General features: G+C 42.3%; 2 protein-coding genes and 1 pseudogene across 2 annotated transcripts; all 3 read left to right on the top strand.

Moving 5' to 3' along the window:
• The first annotated feature begins 818 nt into the window (after positions 1-818).
• Positions 819-1,492, top strand: LOC128461701 (lactose-binding lectin l-2). The gene has a single exon (XM_053446759.1). It carries the CDS (start codon positions 915-917, stop codon positions 1,404-1,406), a length of 492 nt encoding a protein of 163 aa, XP_053302734.1. The 5' UTR covers positions 819-914; the 3' UTR covers positions 1,407-1,492.
• A 7,844-nt stretch (positions 1,493-9,336) lies between these two features.
• Positions 9,337-10,107, top strand: LOC128461890 (lactose-binding lectin l-2-like). The gene has a single exon (XM_053447057.1). The coding sequence runs from the start codon at positions 9,402-9,404 to the stop codon at positions 9,888-9,890; it is 489 nt and encodes a 162-aa protein (XP_053303032.1). The 5' UTR covers positions 9,337-9,401; the 3' UTR covers positions 9,891-10,107.
• A 7,141-nt stretch (positions 10,108-17,248) lies between these two features.
• On the top strand, positions 17,249-17,969 carry LOC128461801 (lactose-binding lectin l-2-like; annotated as a pseudogene).
• The last annotated feature ends 6,099 nt before the right edge of the window (positions 17,970-24,068 follow it).

Here is a 24,068-nt window from a genome sequence, read left to right as displayed (position 1 = left end):
AGTCGTGTGTGTGGATCATATAGTTGTGATTAAAGATGTGGTTGGGCTGCACACATTTTTCAGTTTTCAAATTGGGCCACAGCATTCTTAAGCTTGGTAATGGCGGATCTAGAGGAAGTAAAACTCTTAACAAAGTTTCTGAAGGTGAACCTGCAGAGGGATCGTTACCAGAAAGGCCTGCTCGACTCGGTAGACCAAGGCAGCTCGACCATTATCCGGACTTTTAGGGTCTCCTGATGAGTCACAGCAGCGATCCAAATATGACCTATTCTATTTCATGTATTTCATTAAAAGTATGTTTTCCCTTATTTATAAACCATCTTTAGGTTGTGACAGTCTCCACTACAAGGCAGCAGATGAGCAAGTCAGTCTGCTGTACTCAATCCTTTATTAGCTGTTGTCATGTCTGTGTGAAGTCCTGTTTAATTAAAGCAATGCTGTTTTCATGTTGGAAAAAAACTCAAGAGAGGACACATTAAAGACTTTGTAGTCGTAACATTGTCGATGTGTCAACTTGTGTTTGGCAGTTGTTTACCTGGTGTGAATGAGAAGACGTCAACCACAAAGTGACATATCTGCCCTTGTGTCGTCTTTTCTAAAGCTGCATTTTACGAGATCAAAAGGATTAACTGTAAAATCATGTGAAAACTTATGTGACATCCAGGTGAGCTGTTGGTTTTTCTGTCTCGTGTTCAGAAGAAACACTTTGTCCTGTGCAGCTGTGTATAAAACAAAGTGTTTGCCAAGTGCATTTGACCATAACATCACACCAACAGTGCAGAGAGCCTCTCTGAAGAGTATAAAAGAACGCAGCCTGCCCACCTGTCTCCTTCAAACTCTCATTCTCATCCAACAGTGCAGATCATCTCCAACCCCTCGTCCTGCTCCTGTGACAGAGAGAGAGAGACGCCAACATGATCCTGCTCCTCCTTCTGTTCACCCTGACCCTGGGTGCTGTGTCTCCTTCAGATGGACCTGAGGTCAAGCTGCAGCAAGGAAACTGTGAGATGGCCTGGTTCAAATTCAACAACCGCTACTACAAGTATGTGGCCACTCGGATGACCTATGCTAAGGCAGAACTCAACTGTTTGTCACAGGGAGCCAACCTGGTGTCTATCCACAGTCTGGATGAACATAATTTCGTCCAAACACTGATCGAGAAGTTTGACCATGCTAATGGAAGAATCTGGATCGGACTCAGCGACCTCCAAGAAGAAGGCAGCTGGATGTGGTCTGATGGTTGTCCGGCTAGATTTTTCCTTTGGACCCCAGGAGAGCCAAACAACCATGATGGACCTGAAGACTGTGTTGAAAAGAGTTATCACGCAGATAAGAAATGGAATGATGCACCGTGTAGTGTCCTTATTCCTTCTGTTTGTGCATCTCGCATAATGTGTCCTCAGTGATTGTTAAGTCTGATTTAACCTGGTCACTGATCACCTGATGCTTGTTGACGTGAAATAGTCCTCAGCAATAAAGATACAAATTCAAACTTCTCTGTTTGTACTCATTTCACCCACTTACTTTTCATACCTGTTGTCAGGTATTTGTTGTTTGTTTATTTGAAAAATTCCAATGTTATTGTTAAAATCAATTATAAATATGAGTACCAATGAAATGATGATGATGATGATGATGATGGTTCAAATGAAAAGGATGGTAGTGAGAGTGAATGCAGACAGAGGAAAGAATGGACTGGATGACTTGAAAAAGTAAACATGAAACTAATCGGTTGCTTTTATTTGACCTAAACCTTTTTGGAAAATCAGTGAGTCGGTGGTGGAAGCAAACTGCTCATAACATGAAGAAGGCGAAATTATGTTTATCTGACGAGCCCGAAAACAAGAGGAGCAGCTGCCTTTGCTCCTGATGATTTCAGAGAGGAGTTGGGAATAAGGAGGAGACTTTTTCCATGTCGAATACTAAATAAAGACTAAAGAGATTAAAGAGTTTCTGTAAGACAGAACAAAGTGTGTGTGTGTTTGAGTGTGTGGTTTACAACTAGGGAACAGTAAAATCTGTAGTGGAATATATAGAAGATAAAGTAACGTAGAAATGTATCAAAACTGTTCTTTCTTGCAGTTTTTTCGTGTATGATCTTAAATTAAACTGTTAATGTCAAGTTCGATTTTATTTATATAGTAAATTTATTAAAACTTCGAAAAGAGACAAAAGCAAAATGCCAATAGTAAAGATAAAATAAGATTAAACAAACTAAAATTAAATTAAACCTGCTGGGATAAAAATGTTCCCAATTGGAGAAGTAGCCCAAAGAGAAGAGACTTGTTTTTCACAATGATTTGAAGTGTGCTAGAGACGGGGCAGATCTAATATGGAGTGGTGCGCTGCTCCACTAGTTTGGGGCAGCTACTGCAAAGGCTCGATCGCCTCTGGTTATGAGCCTCGGTTTAGGTAAGTCCAGGAGCAGCTGAGTGGCTGACCTCAGCTCTCTAAGTGAAGAGTGGACATAAAGGAGTTCAGTAAGGCGATACCACTCCATTAAGAGGTTTGAAAGTTAACAAAAACATTTTTAAATCAATCCTGTGACCAACAGGAAGCCAGTGGAGGGAGCTAAACACTGGTGTTATATGGTCCCTCTTTTTCATTCCTGTAAGGAGGCGAGCAGCAGCATTTTGGACGAGCTGCAGGCTACAGGAATCTAGTCGAGAAGTTATGAAGGCATGGATCACCCTCTCTAGATCTTAAGGTCAGAGATAGACCTTTACCTTAGGGCAAAGTTAGCTTTGCGCTTTTTGGGCCATGTTCACTATTTACCACTTGGGCCACTATAGGTTCCTATCCAGATTACAACTCACCCAGAGCACCACCTGTTTGGCAAAAAAGGCCCACATTCGTAGAAAGAGCTGATAATAGCTGATATATGTAGTGGAGGAAAAGTGAAAAGTAGACAAAAATATATCAACTTAAAGTACCGGCACATGGAAAATTATCTTAAGTACAGTAACTAAGTAAATGTACTTTTTTAAATCACATCCCCTGTGGCATTGTTGTAGTGCAGCAAAATAAATAAAACATAAGAACATAGAAAACAAAGAGCAGAGCTCTCCTGGACGTTTCAAGCTTAACAGTTGTTAACACACAAAAAGCAAAAATTCGGCACAATTTGCAAAACCATCACTTCATGTATCAATCGCTCGACCCAATTTGGCACTACTTCACACTCCCTTATCTGCATTAGACTCTGACTTTCATTCTTTACACTTTGATGTCAATTACACATCACATTGTTGTCAAAACACTACACACAATGTTCAGTTGTTGCACACACTTCTCAAGTAAAATCTCAAAGCATCAACCTACAACACACAAATACTCAAATCTCTAAACATTCAGGTCTGTTGAGCAATTTCACCTCATTTGCACAGCCGAACAGGAGACTGAAACTGTAGATATGGTTCATGAGAACAACTCTATCACACTCAGACAAATAAAAACTAGGATCCTGGCTGACCATGCTACATTTAGAAACGTCCAGACCGTCAGCCTCTCTACATTGGACCGTATTCTTCATAGGAATGCCATGTGGATGAAACAAGTGTTCAAGGTCCCATTTGAACGGAGCACAGGCATGAAGGAGTTACGGTGAGAGTTTGTGCTTGTAAGTACCAACATTCAGCACTGACACATGCATGTATTGTACCTGTAATCCAATATTGTAAATTTTCTACATTGTCTCACTGTAGCCCACTGTGTTGACCTCTCTGTGTCCATACTGTAACTTGCATTGTCATGCTGTCTGTGTCAGCGGATTTACATTTCATTACATTACATTTCATTTAGCTGACGCTTTTATCCAAAGCGACTCACAATAAGTGCATTCAACCCCAAGGGAACAAACCCATGACGTATCCAGGAGCATGACAGAGCTCATGTGTTGTACCAGTACATCTTTATTGATGAGGTGGGACTCAACCTGGTGAAGAGGAGGCGACGGGGCAGAAACGTCATTGGACAGCGGGCCATTGTTGAGGCCCCCGGCCAGCATGGTGGGAACATCACAATGTGTGCTGCAATGAGTCACCATGGGATCTTGCACCGTCTTGCCCACCTAGGGTTCTATAACGCTGCCAATCTCCTCGTCTTCCTGGATGGCCTGCATGACCTGCTGGTACCACCTGGCCAGATAGATGACCCACAGCGAATCGATCACGTTGTCATCTGGGACAATGTGAGCTTCCACCGGGCTGCTCAAGTGCGTGAGTGGTTCCAGGACCACCAACATTTTTCCGTTCTATACCTTCCACCTTATTCTCCTTTCCTGAATCCTATTTAGGAATTATTTTCAGCTTGGAGGTGGAAGGTATATGAACGGAACCCACAGGACCTGGTCCCACTGCTCCAGGCCATAGAGGAGGCTTGTGGCAACGTGATTGTCAAGGCCTGTCAGCATTTTGTGTGTGAGGTTACTAGTTTTCTGTGTGCAGTTCTGAAAAACGTGTGTTACAGTTTTTCACAATTGTTAACACACGTTTTTCAAAACAATAACGGCTTTCTCAAAACTGCACCCAGACAATTGAAAACCTCACACACAAAATGCTAAAACTGACACTCCCTTTGCAAGATGACTCTTTGCCATCAAATCTCTTACCTGTTCACAAAATGGAACTCGTGTTTTCATTTGGTACACACAGCCATATCTTCAAATGACACACACATACCATTCATTGGGAACACACAACTAAGCATTTGCTTGCACACTACCAAGCATTTACAGCACACTGAAGTGCAAAATTGAAAACACAATCATCAAAATGGAACACACCATATGAATGACAGTGACTCTGGAGAATGAGCCATTTCTCCTTTTGTAAAATGTCTCAGTTTAGGCCTACTTTTTTCATAGTCAAACATAAAACAGCACACAAATATGCAGCATAAAAAGGTTTATTTCGGTAAACATAGAGAACAGTACAGCACTGTAAACCGGCCTACTCAACCCACCCCCCCCCCCCTTTTACAGTTTTTCACAATCGTTAACACACGTTTTTCAAAACAATAACGGCTTTCTCAAAACTGCACACAGAAAACTAAAAACCTCACACACAAAATGCTGACAGGCCTCGACACTCACGTCGCCACAAGCCTCCTCCATGGCCTGGAGCAGTGGAACCTGGTCCTGTGGGTTCCGTTCATACACCTTCCACCTCCAAGCTGAAAACAATTCCTCAATGGGATTCAGGAAAGGAGAATAAGGTGGAATGTATAGAATGGAAAAATGTGGGTGGTCCTGGAACCACTCCCGCACTTGAAATCTCACATTGTCCCGGTTGACAACGTGATCGATCCACTGTGGGTCATCTGTCTGGTCAGGTGGTACCAGCAGGTCATGCAGGCCATCCAGGAAGACGAGGAGACAGGCAGCGTTATAGGCCCCTAGGTGGGCATGACGGTGCAAGATCCCATGGTGACTCATTGCAGCACACATTGTGATGTTCCCACCCTGCTGACCGGGGACCTCAACAATGGCCCGCTGGCCAATGACGTTTCTGCCCCGTCACCTCCTCTTCACCAGGTTGAATCCCACCTCATCAATAAAGATGTACTGGTACAACACACGAGCTGTGTCATGCTCCTGGATCCGCTAACACAGACAGCATGAGAATGCAAGTTACAGTATGGACACAGAGAGGTCAACACAGTGGGCTACAGTGAGACACTGTAGAAAAGGAACAATATTGGATTACAGGTACAATACATGCATGTGTCAGTGCTGAATGTTGGTACTTACAAGCACAAGCTCTCGCCGTAACTCCTTCATGCCTGTGTTCCGTTCAAATGGGACCCTGAACACTTGTTTCTCCACATGGCAGTCTTATGAAGAATACGGTCCAATGTAGAGAGGCTGACGTTCTGGACGTTTCTAAATGTAGCATGGTCAGCCAGGATCCTAGTTTTTATTTGTCTGAGTGTGATAGAGTTGTTCTCATGAACCATATCTACAGTTTCAGTCTCCTGTTAGGCTGTGTAAATGAGGTGAAATTGCTCAACAGACCTGAATGTTTAGAGATTTGAGTATTTGTGTGTTGTAGGTTGATGCTTTGAGATTTTACTTGAGAAGTGTGTGCAACAACTGGACATTGTGTGTAGTGTTTTGACAACAAGGTAATTGACATCAGAGTGTAAAGAAGAAAAGTCAGAGTCTAATGCAGATAAGGGAGTGTGAAGTAGTGCCAAATTGGGTCGAGCAATTGGTACATGAAGTGTAGGTTGTGCAAATTGTGCCGAATTTTTGCTTTTTTTGTGTTAACAACTGTGAAAAACTAATTAAAACAATGCTGTTTGCATGTTGGAAAAACTCAAAGTTCAAAATACAAGAGAGGACACATTAAAAACTTTGTAATCGTAACATTGTTGATGTGTCAACTTGTGTTTGGCAGTTGTTTACCTGGTGTGAATGAGAAGACGTCAACCACAAAGTGACATATCTGCCCTCGTGTCGTCTTTTCTAAAGCTGCGTTTTACGAGGTCAAAAGGTTGAATTGTAAAATCATGGGAAAACTTATGTGACTTCCAGGTGAGCTGTTGGTTTTTCTTTCTCGTGCTATGAGAAAACACTTTTATCGGGCAGCTGTGTATAAAACGAAGTGTTTGCCAAGTGCCTTTGACCAATAACATCACATCAACAGTGCAGACAGCCTCTCTGAAGAGTATAAAAGAACACAGCCTGCCCACCTGTCTCCTTCAAACTATCATTCTCATCCAACAGTGCAGATCATCTCCAACCCCTCGTCCTGCTCCTGTGACAGAGAGAGAGACGCCAACATGATCCTGCTCCTCCTTCTGTTCAATCCTACCAAAAACTTTTGAAAAACCCAAACTCAAGATTTGATCCGGATCAACAACAAGATTAGATTACGTGATCCAATCCAATTTCTGAATCCTTTTTTTCTTTTGAAATACCCATTTTCAAGATTTGATCCAATCCGATAGCCGTAATCCGATCAGATTACTTTTGAAAAACCGGCCCCTGGGAAAAGGTGAGCTTCCACCGGGCTGCTCAAGTGGGTGAGTGGTTCCAGGACCACCCACATTTTCCCGTTCTATACCTTCCACCTTATTCTCCTTTCCTGAATCCCATTGAGGAATTATTTTCAGCTTGGAGGTGGAAGGTTTATGAACGGAACCCACAGGACCGGGTCACACTGCTCCAGGCCATGGAGGAGGCTTGTGGCGACGTGAGTGTCGAGGCCTGTCAGCATTTTGTGTGTGAGGCCCATATTGGAGTGATAGGAGGAGGACCCCATTCTGTGTAGTGCCAGCGCAAAGGGTGATGTTACCCCCACGTTGCCCTGGGACATTGATGATAGCCCTGTGGCCAATGATATTTCTGCCTCTCCTTCTTGCTTTTGTCAGGTTGAACTCTGCCTCATCTATATATATGAATTCATGTGGATTTCCTCAGCATCCATCTGTAGAACTCTCAGAAATACAGTGAAAGACAAGATTGTGTAGTTCAGCATAGGTCTGGAATACAGTACATTTACATTATAAAGGTTACGTGTGCAGTATGCAACATCACAGTGCTAAAGTGAACAATACATACCTCCACATAATCATGCCGCAGCTGCAGCGTTCTCCTCCTCCGTGGATTCCCCCTCTCACCCTCACTCATCTTTTCTTTTGAGGACAAGCTCCATTTTGGTTGAAGTCATGTGAACTCGGCTGTTGCATTTGTATAGTGCTTGAACTGGATTGGTGTACTGTACAGTTCCATACCTTCCACCATACTCTCCGTTTCTAAAACCAATAAAGATTTTTTCTCGGCATGGCGGTGGAGGATTACGATCTCCGGCCCCAGGCTCAGGTACCCCTCATTGAAACCTGTACTGGACACAGAATGTTCAGCTTGTCTGATATGTGTCGAGCCTACAGTGTTATGCACACTCCTGTAGTAGCATGAAAACTGGGACATGTTTTGTTGTGATTCTCCATGTTGACATTTTTACTGATTGGGGTATATGGAGAGAAATAAATTATATTTTCATGAGACTGCAGCATTGGTCTTGTGTAGTGTTTCGGTGAATTTATTGTATATTTGCACTTTCTCTGTGTATTTCACTTACAGTACTCTAATCACTGAGAACTGGAATTGCTAAAAGTGTTTTAGGTTAGCAACAGCAGTGTGTAACTGGCTAAAACAGAATTTAGTCATATGAAGTATGTGTGTTTCAAAATATGGTTTTGATAAAAAAAGTGTATAGTTTTTACAAGAGTGTTTCATTTTGCAAAGGATCTGAGGTGATCTGCTGATTGGGTGTGTGGTTGTGCTGATAGTGTTTAGTGTTTGAAACACCGGGCCCTGTTTTGAAAATCGTGCCTAAGCAATCGAAAAAAACTGTATCAACCCAAATTCTCACACCTCAGCCATAGACTGTTTGCCCTCCTCCCCTCTGGGAGGCGCTACAGGGTCCTCCGTTCCCAGACCATCACGTTCAGGAACAGCTTATTCCTGCAGCTGTCAATCAGCTGAATCAGCGTGGTGCAGAGTTCATATATATTTTTCATATTAGGGTTGGGGTTAGATGAATGTCCGCCATGTTTTTTGTTTTAACAAAGAGAGAGAAGCGCATAGGTCACGTGTCCCCAGCCCCCTGACTCAAGATTACGTGGAATTCATACGAATTCTAGTGCATTACTTTTCATACCATTTCCTACGAAATTTTGATGAGACCAGCGCAGGTCTAGCTTAAACACCTTAAGTATATTTGGTTAAGCCTCGAATGTGTTTGTCTTCTCTGGGATATCCTTGTCTTGCTCTGTTATACAAACAGTAAGAATGAATTTTAACAAGCCCTATTTGCACTCCTGTTTGTATTACATTGGTTGCTTTGCAAATTGTTATGTTTAAATGTGGTTGTTATTGGATTTGCACTGCATATGCCTGGGTTCATATTCATTCAATTTTGCGATAAAATTAATAATATGTATGATTCTAGTCATGTGTGTGGATCATATAGTTGAGATTAAAGGTGTGTGTGTGTGGGCTGCACACATTTTTCAGTTTTCAAATCCCCCCCCCCCCCCCCGAACATCTCCTGGGGCAGCAGGCACGCGAGTGAGCGAGAGAGAGGTGCGCCGTGTGTAGTGGCGCACATCCGCTGCTCAAGTAACGAGCCAGTTTTGAGAATATACGAAGTAGAAAGTACAGACATTTGTGTTCAAATGCGTAACATTGTTGATGTGTCAACTTGTGTTTGGCAGTTGTTTACCTGGTGTGAATGAGGAGGCGTGAACCACAAAGCGACATATCTGCCCTCGTGAGTATAAAAGAACGCAGCCTGCCCACCTGTCTCCTTCAAACTCTCATTCTCATCCAACAGTGCAGATCATCTCCAACCCCTCGTCCTGCTCCTGTGACAGAGAGAGAGAGAGACGCCAACATGATCCTGCTCCTCCTTCTGTTCTCTCTGACCCTGGGTGCTGTGTCTCCTTCAGATGGACCTGAGGTCAAGCTGCAGCGTGGACACTGTCCCATGTTCTGGTCCAGCTTCAACAACCGCTGCTACAAGTACGTGTCCACACAGATGACCTGGGCCGATGCAGAGCTTTACTGTGTGTCACAGGGAGCCAACCTGGTGTCTATCCACAGCCTGGATGAACATAACTTCATCACAAACATGATCAAGAACTTTGACCATGCTGAAGGAATCACCTGGATCGGACTCAGCGACCTCCACAAAGAAGGCCGCTGGATGTGGTCTGATGGTTGTGCAGTGAAGTTTACCTTTTGGTCCTCAGGACAGCCAGATAACTACCACGGAAGGGAAGACTGTGGTCATACCAACGGCAGAGATAAGAAATGGAATGATCTACCTTGTAATAGAAATTATCCTTCTGTTTGTGCATCTCGCATACTCTGTCCTCAGTGATGTTAAATCTGATTTAACCTGGTCACTGATCACCTGATGCTTGTTGACATGAAATAGTCCTCAGCAATAAAGATACAAATGCAACCTTCTATGTTTGTTCTCATTTCACTCACTTACTTTTTATACCTGTTGTCAGGTATTTGTTGTTTGTTGATTTTAACATTTCCAATGTTATTGTTAAAATCCATGAGTACAAATAAAAGGATGATGATGATGATGATGATGGGTCAAATTAAAGGATGGTAGTGAGAGTGAATGCAGACAAAGGATGGAATGGAGTGGATGACTTGAAAAAATGAAGCATGAAACTAAACGGCTTCTTTTATTTGACTTTAACCTTTTTGGAAAATCACTGAGTCGGTGGTGGAAGCAAAAACAAGAGGAGCAGCTCTTGTTTTTAAGGAAGGAATAAGGAGGAGACTTTTTCAATTTCAAATACTAAATAAGGACTAAAGAGTTTAAAGAGTTTCTGGAAGGGAAAATATTTTGGGATGTCTAAACAGCTGTTTCTGTCTCATTGGAGCTGATCCAGCTGGCATGAACAAAGTGTGTGTTTGTGTGTGTGTGTATGTGTGTCTCTGTGTGTGTGTGGTTTTGAACTAGGGAACAGTCAAATGTGTAGTGGAAGAGATAGAAGATAGATTCAAGTTGAAGTCCATCAAAACAGTTCTACCATACAGTTTTTTAGTGTATGATCTTAAATAAAACTGTTAATGTCAAGTTCATTTTTATTTGTATAGGACATTTGTAAAAACTTCGAAACAAGAAAAACAGCAACATGAAATACATCAAAATACCAATTGTAAAGTTAAAATAAAATAAAATAAAGTAAAATATGATACAATAAAATCTGCTGGGATAAAAATGTTCTCCACTTGAAAAGAAGGCCAAGAGAAGAGAAGTGTCTTTCACAATGATTTGAAGTGTGCTAGAGACGGGGCAGATCTAATATGGAGTGGTGCGCTGTTCCACTAGTTTGGGGCGGCTACTGCAAAGGCTCGATCGCCTGAGCCTCGGTTTAGGTAAGTCCAGGAGCAGCTGAGTGGCTGACCTCAGCTCTCTAAGTGAAGAGTGGATATGAAGGAGTTCAGGAAGGCGGTGACAGTCCATTAAGAGGTTTGAAAGTTAACAATAAAGTTTTAAAATCAATCCTGTGACCAACAGATTGTAAAATTTAAAAACACTGTCCAAATGAACACCAAGACTCTTCACAGAGGAGTGAATCATAGGGGCTGGCCCAAATTAGTTTCTCTTTTTTGGCCATGTTCACTATTTACCACTTTGGCCACTATAGGTTCCTATCCAGATTACAACTTACCCAGAGCACCACCTGGCAAAAAAGTCCAAGATTCGTAGAAAGTGCAGATACATCTTATATAATATGTAGTTGAGTAAAAATGAAAAGAGTAAAAAAAAAATCCACTTAAATCACAGACACATGGAAAATGCTCTTAAATACGGTAATTAAGTAAATGTACTTTGTTACATCCCACTACTGTGGCACTGTTATAGTGCAATAAATATGCATAAATTATAAGAACGCAGAAAACAAAGAGCAGAGCTCTACTGGATGTTCCAAAACTAAACAGTTGTTGATATTTAGTGAACAATTATTTTCCTCCCTTTAAACTCATGCTGGATCTCCTCTCCATCCATTCGTAAAACTCTCTGAAAAACAGTGTCAGGCAAAATTGTGTAGTTCAGTGTAGATCTAGTATACATATTACAGTACAGTAAAAGACTGAGACAGTATGCAAGATCACACTGCTAAAGTGAATACATACCTCTGCATAATCATGCCGCAGTCGTTTCACCCTTTCGGAATTGCGCTCCAAAGGCACTCGATAAATTTGCTTCATTTGAATATGTTTATTTTTTAGGATGCGTGCCAGTGTTGATGTTGAGACCTGATGGATATCATTGAAAATGGTGTGGTTATTGACAATGTTAGCTTGGAGCTGCTTGAGTGTTATAGCATTGTTGGCCAAAACCATGTTTACTATCTCCCTCTCTTGCTGTTCTGTGAACATAGGAGGCCTTCCCCCTTGTCGTCCCCGACCCTCAATCCTATGTAGAAAAAAAAAACAGTATGCAATAGTACAGTAATTTCACAGGAAAAGGTAACAGAAGTGCTGATAGTGCATAGAATACAGTACTGTAAGCAGTTACTGAAACCGTGCAGATGTTTTTGATATGATATTTTTACAATATACCTATTTTCCAGTCGAAATGTTCTCATCACACTTGCCACTATATATCGGCTTAGATTTGGCTGTACTCGCAGTCCAGCCTCCCTCAGCGTCAGGCCGTGGTTGACAATGTGGTCAACCAGTGTTGCGCGGATCTCATTTGTCAGATTCGGTCCTCTTTGAGCACCTTCTTGTCTTCCTCTTCCTCCCCTTCCTCCTCCTCCTCCTCCTCGTTCTCCTCCTCCTCGTCCTCGTCCTCGTCCTCGTCCTACTCTTTCTCTGACTCTTTCCATTGTGCTTGAAGAACGATGAACTCACCTGCTGCTTTTTATAGTGCTTACACACCTGATTGGTGTGTCTACAATTAAGCAAACGAGTGTTTGCACACCTGATGACTGTGTTGAACCAATTGGTTGGATGGTGTGGTAATTTGACAGTCAGTGCTTTGGTATTGCAAGGATGTGACTTCATGATAGATTTTTGTGTGTAATGTATGTTAAGTGTGTTTAGTGTTTTGCTAATCACTGTGTGTAGAGTTTTGCAACAAGTGTGAGGTTGACAATGTGCTTATAGTTGTGCAAATATGGGCTGATGTTTTGCTTCTTGAGTGTAAGGTTTTGCTAATATTGTACTACTTTTAATTTTAGGGTTCATAGGACAAAATCAAAAAGGAGAGGCAGAAATATCATTGTCCACGGGGCTATAATCCATGTCCCAGGAAAACGTGGGGGTAACATCACCCTTTGTGCTGTCACTACACAGAATGTGGTTCTCCTCCGTCACAACAACATGATCCCTTACAACACAACTCACATCCTTACATGTTTGGACCGATTACACAACATCGTCACAGCAGTAAACCACAGGCACCAGATGCAATCCATTGTCATCTGGGACAATAGGTCATTCCACTGCTCTGCTCTGGTCCAGAACTGGTTTCAACACCATCCACAGTTTACAGTACCATACCTTCCACCATACTCTCTGTCTCTAAACCCAATCAAAGAGTTTTTCTCTGCATGGTGATGGAGGGTTTACGATCTCCAGCCCCAGGCTCAGGTACCCCTCATTGAAACCTGTACTGGATACAGAATGTTCTGCTTGTCTGATATTTGTCGAGCTTACAGTGTTATGCACACTCCTGTAGTAGCATGACAACTGGGACATGTTTTGTTGTGATTCTCCATGTTGACATATTGACTGATTTGGGGATATGGAGAGAAATAAATTCAATTTACATGAGTCTGCAGCATTGGTCTTGTGTTTGGTGAATTTATTGTATATTTGCCCTCATTTGCCCTTCTCAGAGTACTTCACTTACAGTACACTAATCACTGAGAACTGGAATTGCTAAAAGTGTTTAAGGTTAACAACAGCAGTGTGTAACTGGCTAAAGCAGAATTAAGTAATATGAAGCGTGTGTGTTTCATATGGCAAAATAATATGGTTTTGATAAAAAAGTGTATAGTTTTTACAAGAGTGTTTCATTTTGCAAAGGATCTGAAGTGTTCTGCTGATTAGGTGTGTGGTTGTGCTGATAGTGTTTAGTGTTTGAAACACCGGGCCCTGTTTTGAAAATCGTGCCTAAGCAATCAAAAAAAACTGTATCAACCCAAATTGTCACACCTCAGCCACAGACTGTTTGCCCTCCTCCCCTCTGGGAGGCGCTACAGGGTCCTCCGTTCCCGGACCAGCACGTTCAGGAACAGCTTATTCCTGCGGCTGTCACTCAGCTGAATCAGCGTGGTGCAGAGTTCATATATATTTTTCATATTAGGGTTGGGGTTAGATGAATGTCCGCCATGTTTTTTGTTTTAACGAAGAGAGAGAGGCGCAAAGGTCACGTGTCCCCAGCCTCCTGACTCAAGATTACGTGAAATTCATACAAATTCTAGTGCATTACTTTTCATACCATTTTCTACGAAATATTGATGAGACCAGCACAGGTCTAGCTTAAACACCTTAAGTATATTTGGTTAAGCCTCGAATGTGTTTGTCTTCTCCCGGATATCCTTGTCGTGCTCTGTTATACAAACAGTAAGAATGAATTTTAACAATACCCTATTTGGACTCCTGTTTGTTTTACATTGGTTGCTTTGCAAATTGTTATGTTTAAATGTGGTTGTTATTGGATTTGCACTGCATATGCCCGCGTTCATATTCATTTAATTTTTGCCATAACATTTATAATATGTATGATTCTAGTCGTGTGTGTGGATCATATAGTTGTGATTAAAGATGTGGGTGGGCCGCACACATTTTTCAGTTTTGAAATTGGGCCACAGCATTCTTAAGCTTGGTAACGGCTGATCTAGAGGAAGTAAAACTCTTAACAAAGTTTCTGAAGGTGAACCTGCGGAGGGATCGTTACCAGAAAGGCCGGGCTGCACATCTCCCGGGGCAGCAGGCACGCGAGTGAGTGAGTGACTGAGAGGTGCGCCGTGCGTAGTGGCGCACGTCCACTGCTCAAGTAACGAGCCATTTTTGAGAATATACGAAGTAGAAAGTGCAGACATTTTTGTTCAAATGCGTAACATTGTTGATGTGCCAACTTGTGTTTGGCAGTTGTTTACCTGGTGTGAATGAGGAGGCGTGAACCACAAAGTGACATATCTGCCCTCGTGAGTATAAAAGAACGCAGCCTGCCCACCTGTCTCCTTCAAACTCTCATTCTCATCCAACAGTCCAGATCATCTCCAACCCCTCGTCCTGCTCCTGTGATACAGAGAGAGAGAGAGAGAGAGAGAGAGAGAGAGAGAGAGAGAGAGAGAGAGAGAGAGAGAGAGAATGAGAAGAAGAGAGAATGAGAATCCTGGGTGCTGTGTCTCCTTTAGATGGACCTGAGGTCAGGCTGCAGCGTGGAAACTGTCCCATGTTCTGGTTCAGCTTCAACAACCGCTGCTACAAGTACGTGGCCACAGAGATGACCTAGGCTGATGCAGAGTTCTACTGTGTGTCACAGGGAGCCAACCTGGGGGTTATCCACAGTCTGGAGGAAGAGAACTTCGTCAAAGCCCTGATCAAGAACTTTGATTCTGCTGAAGGATTCAACTGGATTCCAGCTTGTGTAAATCTGTGGTAGATCCAGATCAGCCGTTCGGACCACTACGCCTCCTGATGGGGTGGAAACGAAAGAAATGCCGAAAAGACACATAGCATCTCTTCCCATTAAATTTATTGGACAACATGAGGATAGCAAAAATTAACACTTGAATTTTTCTGTAATACTATCACTACATATTAAGGGAGTCGTGAATTGTTCAACCACGTTGTTTCCTGAAGCTCCGACAGATCTGACAAATCATCTGCTCATTTTAGGATGTTTGTCAAACATATCACTGTTTGTGACTGAATGTGTTGCTCCTGAAACTACAAGGAATGTAATCTCTTTCCCTAGCACTGTGAGTGTGTGCGTTGGCATATTAGCATTATGCATTTGACTGACATTTAATATATGTTCCTATCATTAGATTGACTTTCTTTTAAAAAAAAATATATTACTTCTGTGATAAATGTTTGTGTTGGTGTGGTGCATTCACCCTCTTGATGTGTGAGGTGTTCCTCACGATAGAGAAGCCCTGTGTTCATCATATTTACTATTAACCATGACACACACACGCACGTGCACGTCACAACTCTACTCCACCTCGTCCACGGAGCAGAATAATTGTGCTGAATGAGTTATTTATTGTAATATATAGTTTATTTATGTATTTGAAAGTTGACAAAATTGTTTATGTGCCTGAGGTTTAACACGTGCACACACATCAGATCAAAAAGGTTTGTGTGGGTTTGAATCTGCACTGCTGGACTGTAAAAGTATGTATTGTGTTTTATGGCCACTTGAGGGCAGCAGAGGAGCAAGTTGGTCTGATGACGTTTGAGAAAACCACAGGAGGTTGAATTCAGTATTTTATCATTGTCATAACTTTGTAAAATATTTTTATGACAATGTTTTGAACTCTGTTTGCATGTTAAAAGAAAAACACAAAGTTCACAATGCAAGACAGGACACATTGAAGGCTTTGTACTATTGTAATATTGTCTATGTGTAAATATACGCCTACAGTTGTTATGTTATTACTTATCTGTTGTAAATGGAAACCAAAAGAGTCAACAATGAAGCAATACGTCTCCCCCTCGTGACCCCCCAGCCTTCAGATAGCTGGAGCTACACGTCTTTTCTAAAGCTTCATTTTACTTTGTGAACATTTTACTGAAAATGAATAAACTATAGGTATTATGTGACATCCAGGTGAGCGGATGGTTTATTTCACCTGCCTTCACTCACACTGTGGTTGTATATTACTGAAATGTCCAATGATATCAAACACTCTCTATGAAGCTCCCAAAAAGAACATGGCTGAGGTGGGAAGCTGTTTTAGAGGAATGTATTTGGTCCATCTACGTTTTATTTTTTAACACTTACACTATAAGAAACTCCACAGACAACACCAAAATATTCAGAGCTCTGTGGATCCCCTGTGTTATTATTTCTAAATTAACAGATATATCATAAATGTATTAATTTTGAAGTCCTGCTCCTTGAATCAGAAACCAGATTTGCACAGTTCTAAGGAACATGAGCAAGTAAAAGAAAGAAAATCTTCGACTCAACTGGATCCATTGAAGACAGTGATATCAAGCATTTTGGGCTTTTCTAATTAAAAGCTAAGTGAGAAATAAAAGGAAATGAGGTTTTTATATTAAGATGTTTGAATCATGAATCTAAACTGCTGTTTCTATCTGTTCTCATTGCTGTTTAAATGTTTGTTAGCTGGATTTCGAAAGATGTTTCTTCACCAGTGTAATGTTTCGCGCCAACTCTGATTGGACCATGGACCAATCATTATTGATTACTTTAAAAGGAATAAAGAACTGTGGCACTATTATGGTGCAATAAATATCCATAAAATATAAGAACAAAGAGCAGAGCTGTCCTGGACGTTCCAAAGCTAAACAGTTGTTGATATTTAGGGAACAATTATTTCCTCCTTTATTTTCGTTCTAAGGCTGCGTTTTACGAGGTCAAAAGGTTGAACTGGAAAATCGTTTGGAAATTTATGTGATGTCCAGGGGAGCTATTGGTCAGAGAAAACACTTTGTTCTGTGCAGTTGTGTATAAAACAAAGTGTTTGCCAAGTGCATTTGACCAATAACATCACATCAACAGTGCAGACAGCCTCTCTGAAGAGTATAAAAGAACACAGCCTGCCCACCTGTCTCCTTCAAACTCTCATTCTCATCCAACAGTGCAGATCATCTCCAACCCCTCGTCCTGCTGCTGTGACAGAGAGAGAGAGAGACGCCAACATGATCCTGCTCCTCCTTCTGTTCAACCTGACCCTGGGTGCTGTGTCTCCTTCAGATGGACCTGAGGTCAAGCTGTAGCGTGGAAGCTGTCCCATGTTCTGGTTCAGCTTCAACAACCGCTGCTACAAGTACGTGGCAGCAGAGCTGGGCTGATGCAGAGCTTTATTGTGTGTCACAGGGAGCCAACCTGGTGTCTATCCACAGTCTGGATGAAGAGAATTTCATCAAAACCCTGATCAAGAACTTTGACCATAATGAAGGACACACCTGGAACGGACTCAGCGACCTCCACAAAGAAGGCAGCTGGATGTGGTCTGATGGTTGTGCAGTGAAGTTTACCTTTTGGTCCCCAGGACAGCCGGACAACTACCTAGGAAGGGAAGACTGTGGTCATAACAACTTTCGAACCAATAAGAAATGGAATGATATACCTTGTAGTAACAATTATCCCTCTGTCTGTGCATCTCAAATAATGTGTCCTCAGTGATTGTTGAGTCTGATTTAACCTGGTCACTGATCACCTGATGCTTGTTGACATGAAATAGTCCTCAGCAATAAAGATACAAATGCAACCTTCTATGTTTGTTCTCATTTCACCCACTTACTTTTCATACCTGTTGTCAGGTATTTGTTGTTTGTTGATTTTAACAATTCCAATGTTATTCGTTAAAGTCCATTTTAAATATGAGTACAGATAAAATGATGATGATGATGACGATGATGATGATGATTATGATGATGGGTCAAATAAAAGGAGGGTAGTGAGAGTGAATGCAGACAGAGGACAAAATGGAGTGGATGACTCGCTTTTTACGCGCTTTTTAAGCACACACGCGCACGCACGCACGCTCACACACGCTCTCTGTAGCTCCTGGATAACCACGCCCATATGCCGTTTTCGCGAGAAACCCTGGACCGTACCTTTGAGAGAGCAGGGGGAATCAGAAGAAAGACTTCTTAAACACGACAACAAATCCTCAAAATATGAATTTAATAGAATGTTTTATTTTAAAGTAACTTTACTGTTGACAAACTAAGTCTTACAGTCATGTGACACAACTACACGTTTAGATATAAGCCTTAAGAAAGATGAAACACCTGGCGGTGGGTGAACCTTACCTCCCCCCGCGGTTAGTTTTTAAATCCTCCTCCATTCACTGGATTTTAGGTTAAAAGGTTTAAAGACTGAAAACTCTCTGTTGCGTTGAAACTTATCGTAACACGGAGATTAATCAAAAATGACCCTCACGTCAAAGGTAAGCGACAGAATCGCGTGTTTAGACCTCGCTCGGTCTCCTGCTGTGTCAGTGGAGAAGAGAAGTGCTCAGGTTGTTGTCGGGATATTGTTGCGGGTGGAAAATCAAAGGATAGGAGTCGTCGTTCTCAAGTTGAAATTAAGCAAGTTTATTCAGAGGTCACAGGTCAGGAAAACGCGGTTTCCAGCAATTGAACATGCATGGGTCTCCAGTTCTACGCAGGAGACTGCACAGGAAAAGAGGCGCTTAAACAGAGTGCGCACATAGGTTATATATTGATATATTGGGCGTGACTGGGGTTCGTCTTGGATTGGTCAAAACTAGATGGAGGCCACTGCATCTAGACGGGGCAGTGCCTCCTCCTCTTGGAATGTCGCGTGATGAAGATATCGTACGTGCACTCCATTGTCGTGGCTACCAGAGGTCATAATGTTCCTGCCTCAAAGCAGCTGCCTTAGTGTGTTGTGTGGGAGAGGATTTGGCCAAGGTCTGCTCATTATCTGCTGTTGGTGTTCTACTTTGTGTGTGTATGAATTGAAACAGGGAGCTGGGATGTGTGGTACAAAATGTTGACTGTTCTACAGAGTGTAATAAAGAGGTCAAAGGAATGTATGTGGTGTATGTCAATAAATGTATGTGTAATGTATGTGGTATATGTCAATAAATCCCCCTTTCCACACCTGATAGGTGTGGACAACATGGGGAAGGCAAAGGGCAGAAAAGGGCAAGGCAGATAAACAAACCCAACTAAAGCAATGAGCAAAAAACACAAGACCACAAATAAAATCAAAAAGAAACCTATACTCAGTAAAACCCAAAAATAAAAACGTCAAAACATAGCTGTGATCAGAAGAATCACAGCCATCAAAACTTGTGTCGAGAAGAAGCTCCCTTTCATCCTAAGTCCACAGTATCACTTGTAAGGGAAAATTCAACCGACCAGGTTTCCCACTCCTCTGGCCTTGGCAAACAGGGAGCCTGCTACAGCGGACTGACCCAGAAGATTAGACACAGAGGAGGATTTCATATCTTTTTCTCACCACTTTTAATGAAGCACCTCTCTTTTCTTTGGTCGTGCCCTGGGCCTGACCCTGTGTCTGAGTCAAAAAGAGGGGCTGTATCATCACCATTTGGGGCTATGTGACTAATCAGGGGTCAGAGCGACTGAGGGGACAGTCTGTAACGCAAGAGCAAAGGCATGGTCAATATCTGGTCAGTTGTCATCATCTGAGCAAAAATCATAAGAAACGCAGTCTCTTATGTCCCTTGTCGCCTCAGAGTGAGCTAGCAGAGGCAGTTGTAATGCACGTTCAGTGTCATTCTTTTGTATCGCAGAGTCTATGACACAGATGCACAGGGCTTGAATGCATGGAATACAACAACATCCGCAGATGGCGAACAGGGCTATGAACACTGCGACAGATAGTATGAAGGCCGCAACCAGTTTAGACCATTTGCCAAAGAATTTAGTCATAAAATCATCCCATGGTTTCACGCCAGAGTGTTCCTTCATTTCCACAGAGAGTGAGTGCAGTCTATGGAGTGCTTTAGATAATGCACTGTCTGGGGCTGTGTTGTTGGGGATGAACGTACAACATTGTGCACCTATCATAGCGCAAACACCTCCTTTCTCTTCGATCCATAGTAGAGGAAATACAATCAGTAAAGCGATAAAGGTGAAAAACAGTACTGTTCCGTCTAAAACCACATAACCCAGGGTGTCTGAAAGGATGCCAAGGTGTTTGCCTTGGTTCCATTTTTTTTTTTTTTTTTTTTTTTAAAACACATGCATGATACTGTGGATTTAGAGAGAAAATGTAACACAAGAAACAAAATCAAACTCTAACACTGTGGACTCTGTTAAATGCTTAAACTTCTCCAGACTAAAAACAAAAAACATTGTTATCTCATTCTCACAAGGCCACAGTTGCGGATGAAACTTTTGTATGGGTGTAAGTGGCTTAAATATAATACAAACAGAGAAAGAAAAGAAAAAACATTGCACATTAACTGTACTTAGAGATGGGCTTTAAAAGGACACCTTAATGTGATGTAGTGAATCACTCATCCTTGAATTTATATTATGAATCCATGTAGTAACTTGTGGAGTATTAAAATGGTCTTTACTATTAGCCCTGCTGTGTAAGGTAAAAATAAAATAAGATGTTAAATGATTCTTCTTTTTGTAGAACTTTTGAGGCTAAAACCTTTCTCCTTTCCTCTAATACATTAGATGTATTGGAAATATCTGAAACAACAAATTTGTGCCAAAAAGTGTAATTTTAACAATTCAGTTTGGAATTCTTTACTTCTGAATGAAGCCATATTAAAACAAACAAACAAACAAACAAACTACTTAGAAACAAACAACTACGCCTCTTTGTGATCTTAACGCCAGTTGTAAGCTGTAAGGCTTCTGGCCCTCCCCCTTTTCACCCTCTGCTTTGCACGTCTTAATCTTGGGAGTAATTTTACGACCAGAAGAAGCACAGGAATCCATGGCAGTCCAGGAGTAACACAGGTACAACTTATACCCTCTCCATTTTTCAAATTAGTTTTTATGTCAGCCAATGGGCGGGAAGGTGAAGGTGCTGGGGTACAATGTGTCAGGTGGTGCCAAGGTGCGCCTGATTTAGCCTTGACCTGGGCCGAGTGTGAAGTAACCTCCTTCACTTCGTACGGTCCAGTCCACCTGAGTTCTGGCCACTTTCTCTTGTGAACCTTAACTCTTACCCAGTCACCAACTTTTACCTTCGGTCCTGCAGCTTCCTCCGGATCAGTCGCCAGGGCCCTGGAGACCTGATTGGAGAGAGCTACAGTAAGAGCAGTTAAAGCCGTCATATAACTTGACATCTCAATTTCAAAGACATCCAGGGGTGGCACTTGACCTCCATCCCTGTTAGGACCAGGCATTATTCTGCCTGTCAGACACTCATGTGGCGACAGGTGTGTCTTACCGCCTGGGGATGACCTCATTGGCATCAACACCAATGGCAGGGCGTCAGCCCATGTCATTTTAGTGTCTGCACAAACCTTCGCAATTTTGGCTTTAAGCATTTGATTGGCTCTTTCTACAAGGCCTTGTGACTGTGGATGATACACTGAGCCAAACTTGTGGTGTATGCCCAAGGCAGCCTCTACCTCTCTTAGGTGTGTGTTGTTAAAGTGTGTGCCATTGTCTGAGCGAATGAACCGTGGAACCCCGTAACGGGGGATCAAGTCCTTTTGCAGCCACTTGATCGCTGACTTTGCATCCTCCCGTCTGGTAGGGATGGCTACAATCCATCTAGAAAACCTACATACCATTACCAACATGTATCTCATTCCCTGCACTCTCATGTCTGCACCCATATCTGTCTCCACACTTTCTCTCTACCTTTCCACTCCTTAGGAGGCGTCATCTTTTTCACTTGCGCAGTCACATAGTCCCCAAAATCCTCCATTTTCTACCTCCCCTGTTCAGTCAGTCCACAGAATTGTGTGTGTGCTTCTCTGTCAGTGGGAGGGAATGTGTGTGCGCTGTACTAACAGTGTGTGCGTGGGTGGTGTTTTCTCCTACTTAAATGGATTGTTTAGGCGTAAGTGCAAATATTAGACGAGAATGGGTCTTAATATCCTTTGTTGCCTCTTTTAATGTGTATGGATCAATTTCCTTGTTTGTAGGAATACTAACACACGGGCAGAGACCGCAAAAAGGGCCGCTCCTCAGCAGTCTCCCCCACAGTCACTTCTTCTAATTTTATATCTTATTTTATCTTATTATACTTTTCGTGGTAATCGAATTGTTAGGCCTTTCCATTCCCTTTTTTATAGAGATTTGGAGGGCCTGGGTGAGTTAAATCCGTAGCGACATGCCCACACACAAACCTGTTAAGGCTTTTTGTTTGACAGTGTGTCGTCACGCCAAACCGCACGTTCACCACCGTCGTGGAACTAGTTTACAACGCGTGTCTGGATGAATTTTAACTCCTTTTTTTTTATAGATTCATGTGAATGGGTGAGTTAAATCCCTAGCAACATGCCCACACACCAACCTGTATCCAGGGTTTTTTCCAGTGTGTGTCGTCACGCCAACCGCACACGTTAACCACCGTCGTGGACGTTTTACAACGTGCGCCTGGCTGATTTTAACTCTTTAGCTACTCTGACACCAACTCATTTAGACCTGTTTTACAGGGTAAGCTGCCCTTTTTCCTTCGACTACTCTTACACCAACTCGTGTAGACCTGTTTCACAGTGTAAGCTGCCGGTAACCTTTCCTTCAGCTACTCTTACACCAACTAATTTAGTCATGTTTTACAGTGTAAGCTGCTGGTACTCTTTTAATAAAATATAGAAAGACAACTTGCATAATACACAGCATTTTCAGACCTTTTAATTACTTTTCTAAATTTAGCATAAGCAACTTGTACTCACCCTCAGTACTACTGATCAATAATCCATGATATTCCTATCATGACAATATGCAGATTTCAATTAAATAGGCTCTGCCTACCTTTTAATATTACAGCGCTCTTTTGATCAGGTTCCCGAGGAGAGACAAGCCACGCAGGGCGGTTCTTTCCCGTCCGAGAGACGACCTCCTCCCCGACTGGTTGATTTCCACTCCGCTCTTTTCAATCGTCTAAAATCATCCTCTGCTACCAATTTGTTGCGTGTGGAAAATCAAAGGAGAGGAGTCGTCGTTCTCAAGTTGAAATTAAGCAAGTTTATTCAGAGGTCACAGGTCAGGAAAACGCGGTGTCCAGCAATTGAACATGCATGGGTCTCTAGTTCTACGCAGGAGCCTGCACAGGAAAAGAGGCGCTTAAACAGAGTGCGAACATAGGTTATATATCGATATACTGTGCGTGACAGAGGTTCTTCTTGGATTGGTCAAAACTAGATGGAGGCCGCTGCATCTAGACGGGGCAGTGCCTCCTCCTCTTGGAATGTCGCGTGATGAAGATATCGTACGTGCACTCCATTGTCGTGGCTACCAGAGGTCATAATGTTCCTGCCTCAAAGCAGCTGCCTGAGTGTGTTGTGTGGGACAGATTTTAGGCCAAGGTCTGCTCATTATCTGCTGTTGGTGTTCTACTTTGTGTGTGTATGAAACAAGGAGCTGGGATGTGTGGTACAAAATGTTGACTTTTCTACAGAGTGTAATAAAGAGGTCAATAAATGTATGTGTAATGTATGTGGTATATGTCAATAAGAGCTCTCCTGGACGTTCCAAAGCTTACAGTTTTTCACAATTGTTAACACACGTTTTTCAAAACAATAACGTCTTTCTCAAAACTGCACACAGACAACTGAAAACCTCACACACAAAATGCTAAACCTGACACTCCCTTTGCAAGATGACTCTTTGCCATCTAATCTCTTACCTGTTCACAAAATGGAACTCGTGTTTTCATTCGGTACACACATCCATATTT

This window comes from Pleuronectes platessa, chromosome 18 (assembly GCF_947347685.1).
Source record: "Pleuronectes platessa chromosome 18, fPlePla1.1, whole genome shotgun sequence".
Classification (NCBI taxonomy): Eukaryota; Metazoa; Chordata; class Actinopteri; order Pleuronectiformes; family Pleuronectidae; genus Pleuronectes; species Pleuronectes platessa.
The sequence above is the reverse complement of the archived record's forward strand: the minus strand, read 5'-3'. Positions and strand labels throughout refer to the sequence as shown.

Bases quoted from the DNA above. Each gene is read 5' to 3' on its own strand.
- LOC128461701 (XM_053446759.1), top strand. From the start codon at position 915: ATGATCCTGCTCCTCCTTCTGTTCACCCTGACCCTGGGTGCTGTGTCT.
- LOC128461890 (XM_053447057.1), top strand. From the start codon at position 9,402: ATGATCCTGCTCCTCCTTCTGTTCTCTCTGACCCTGGGTGCTGTGTCT.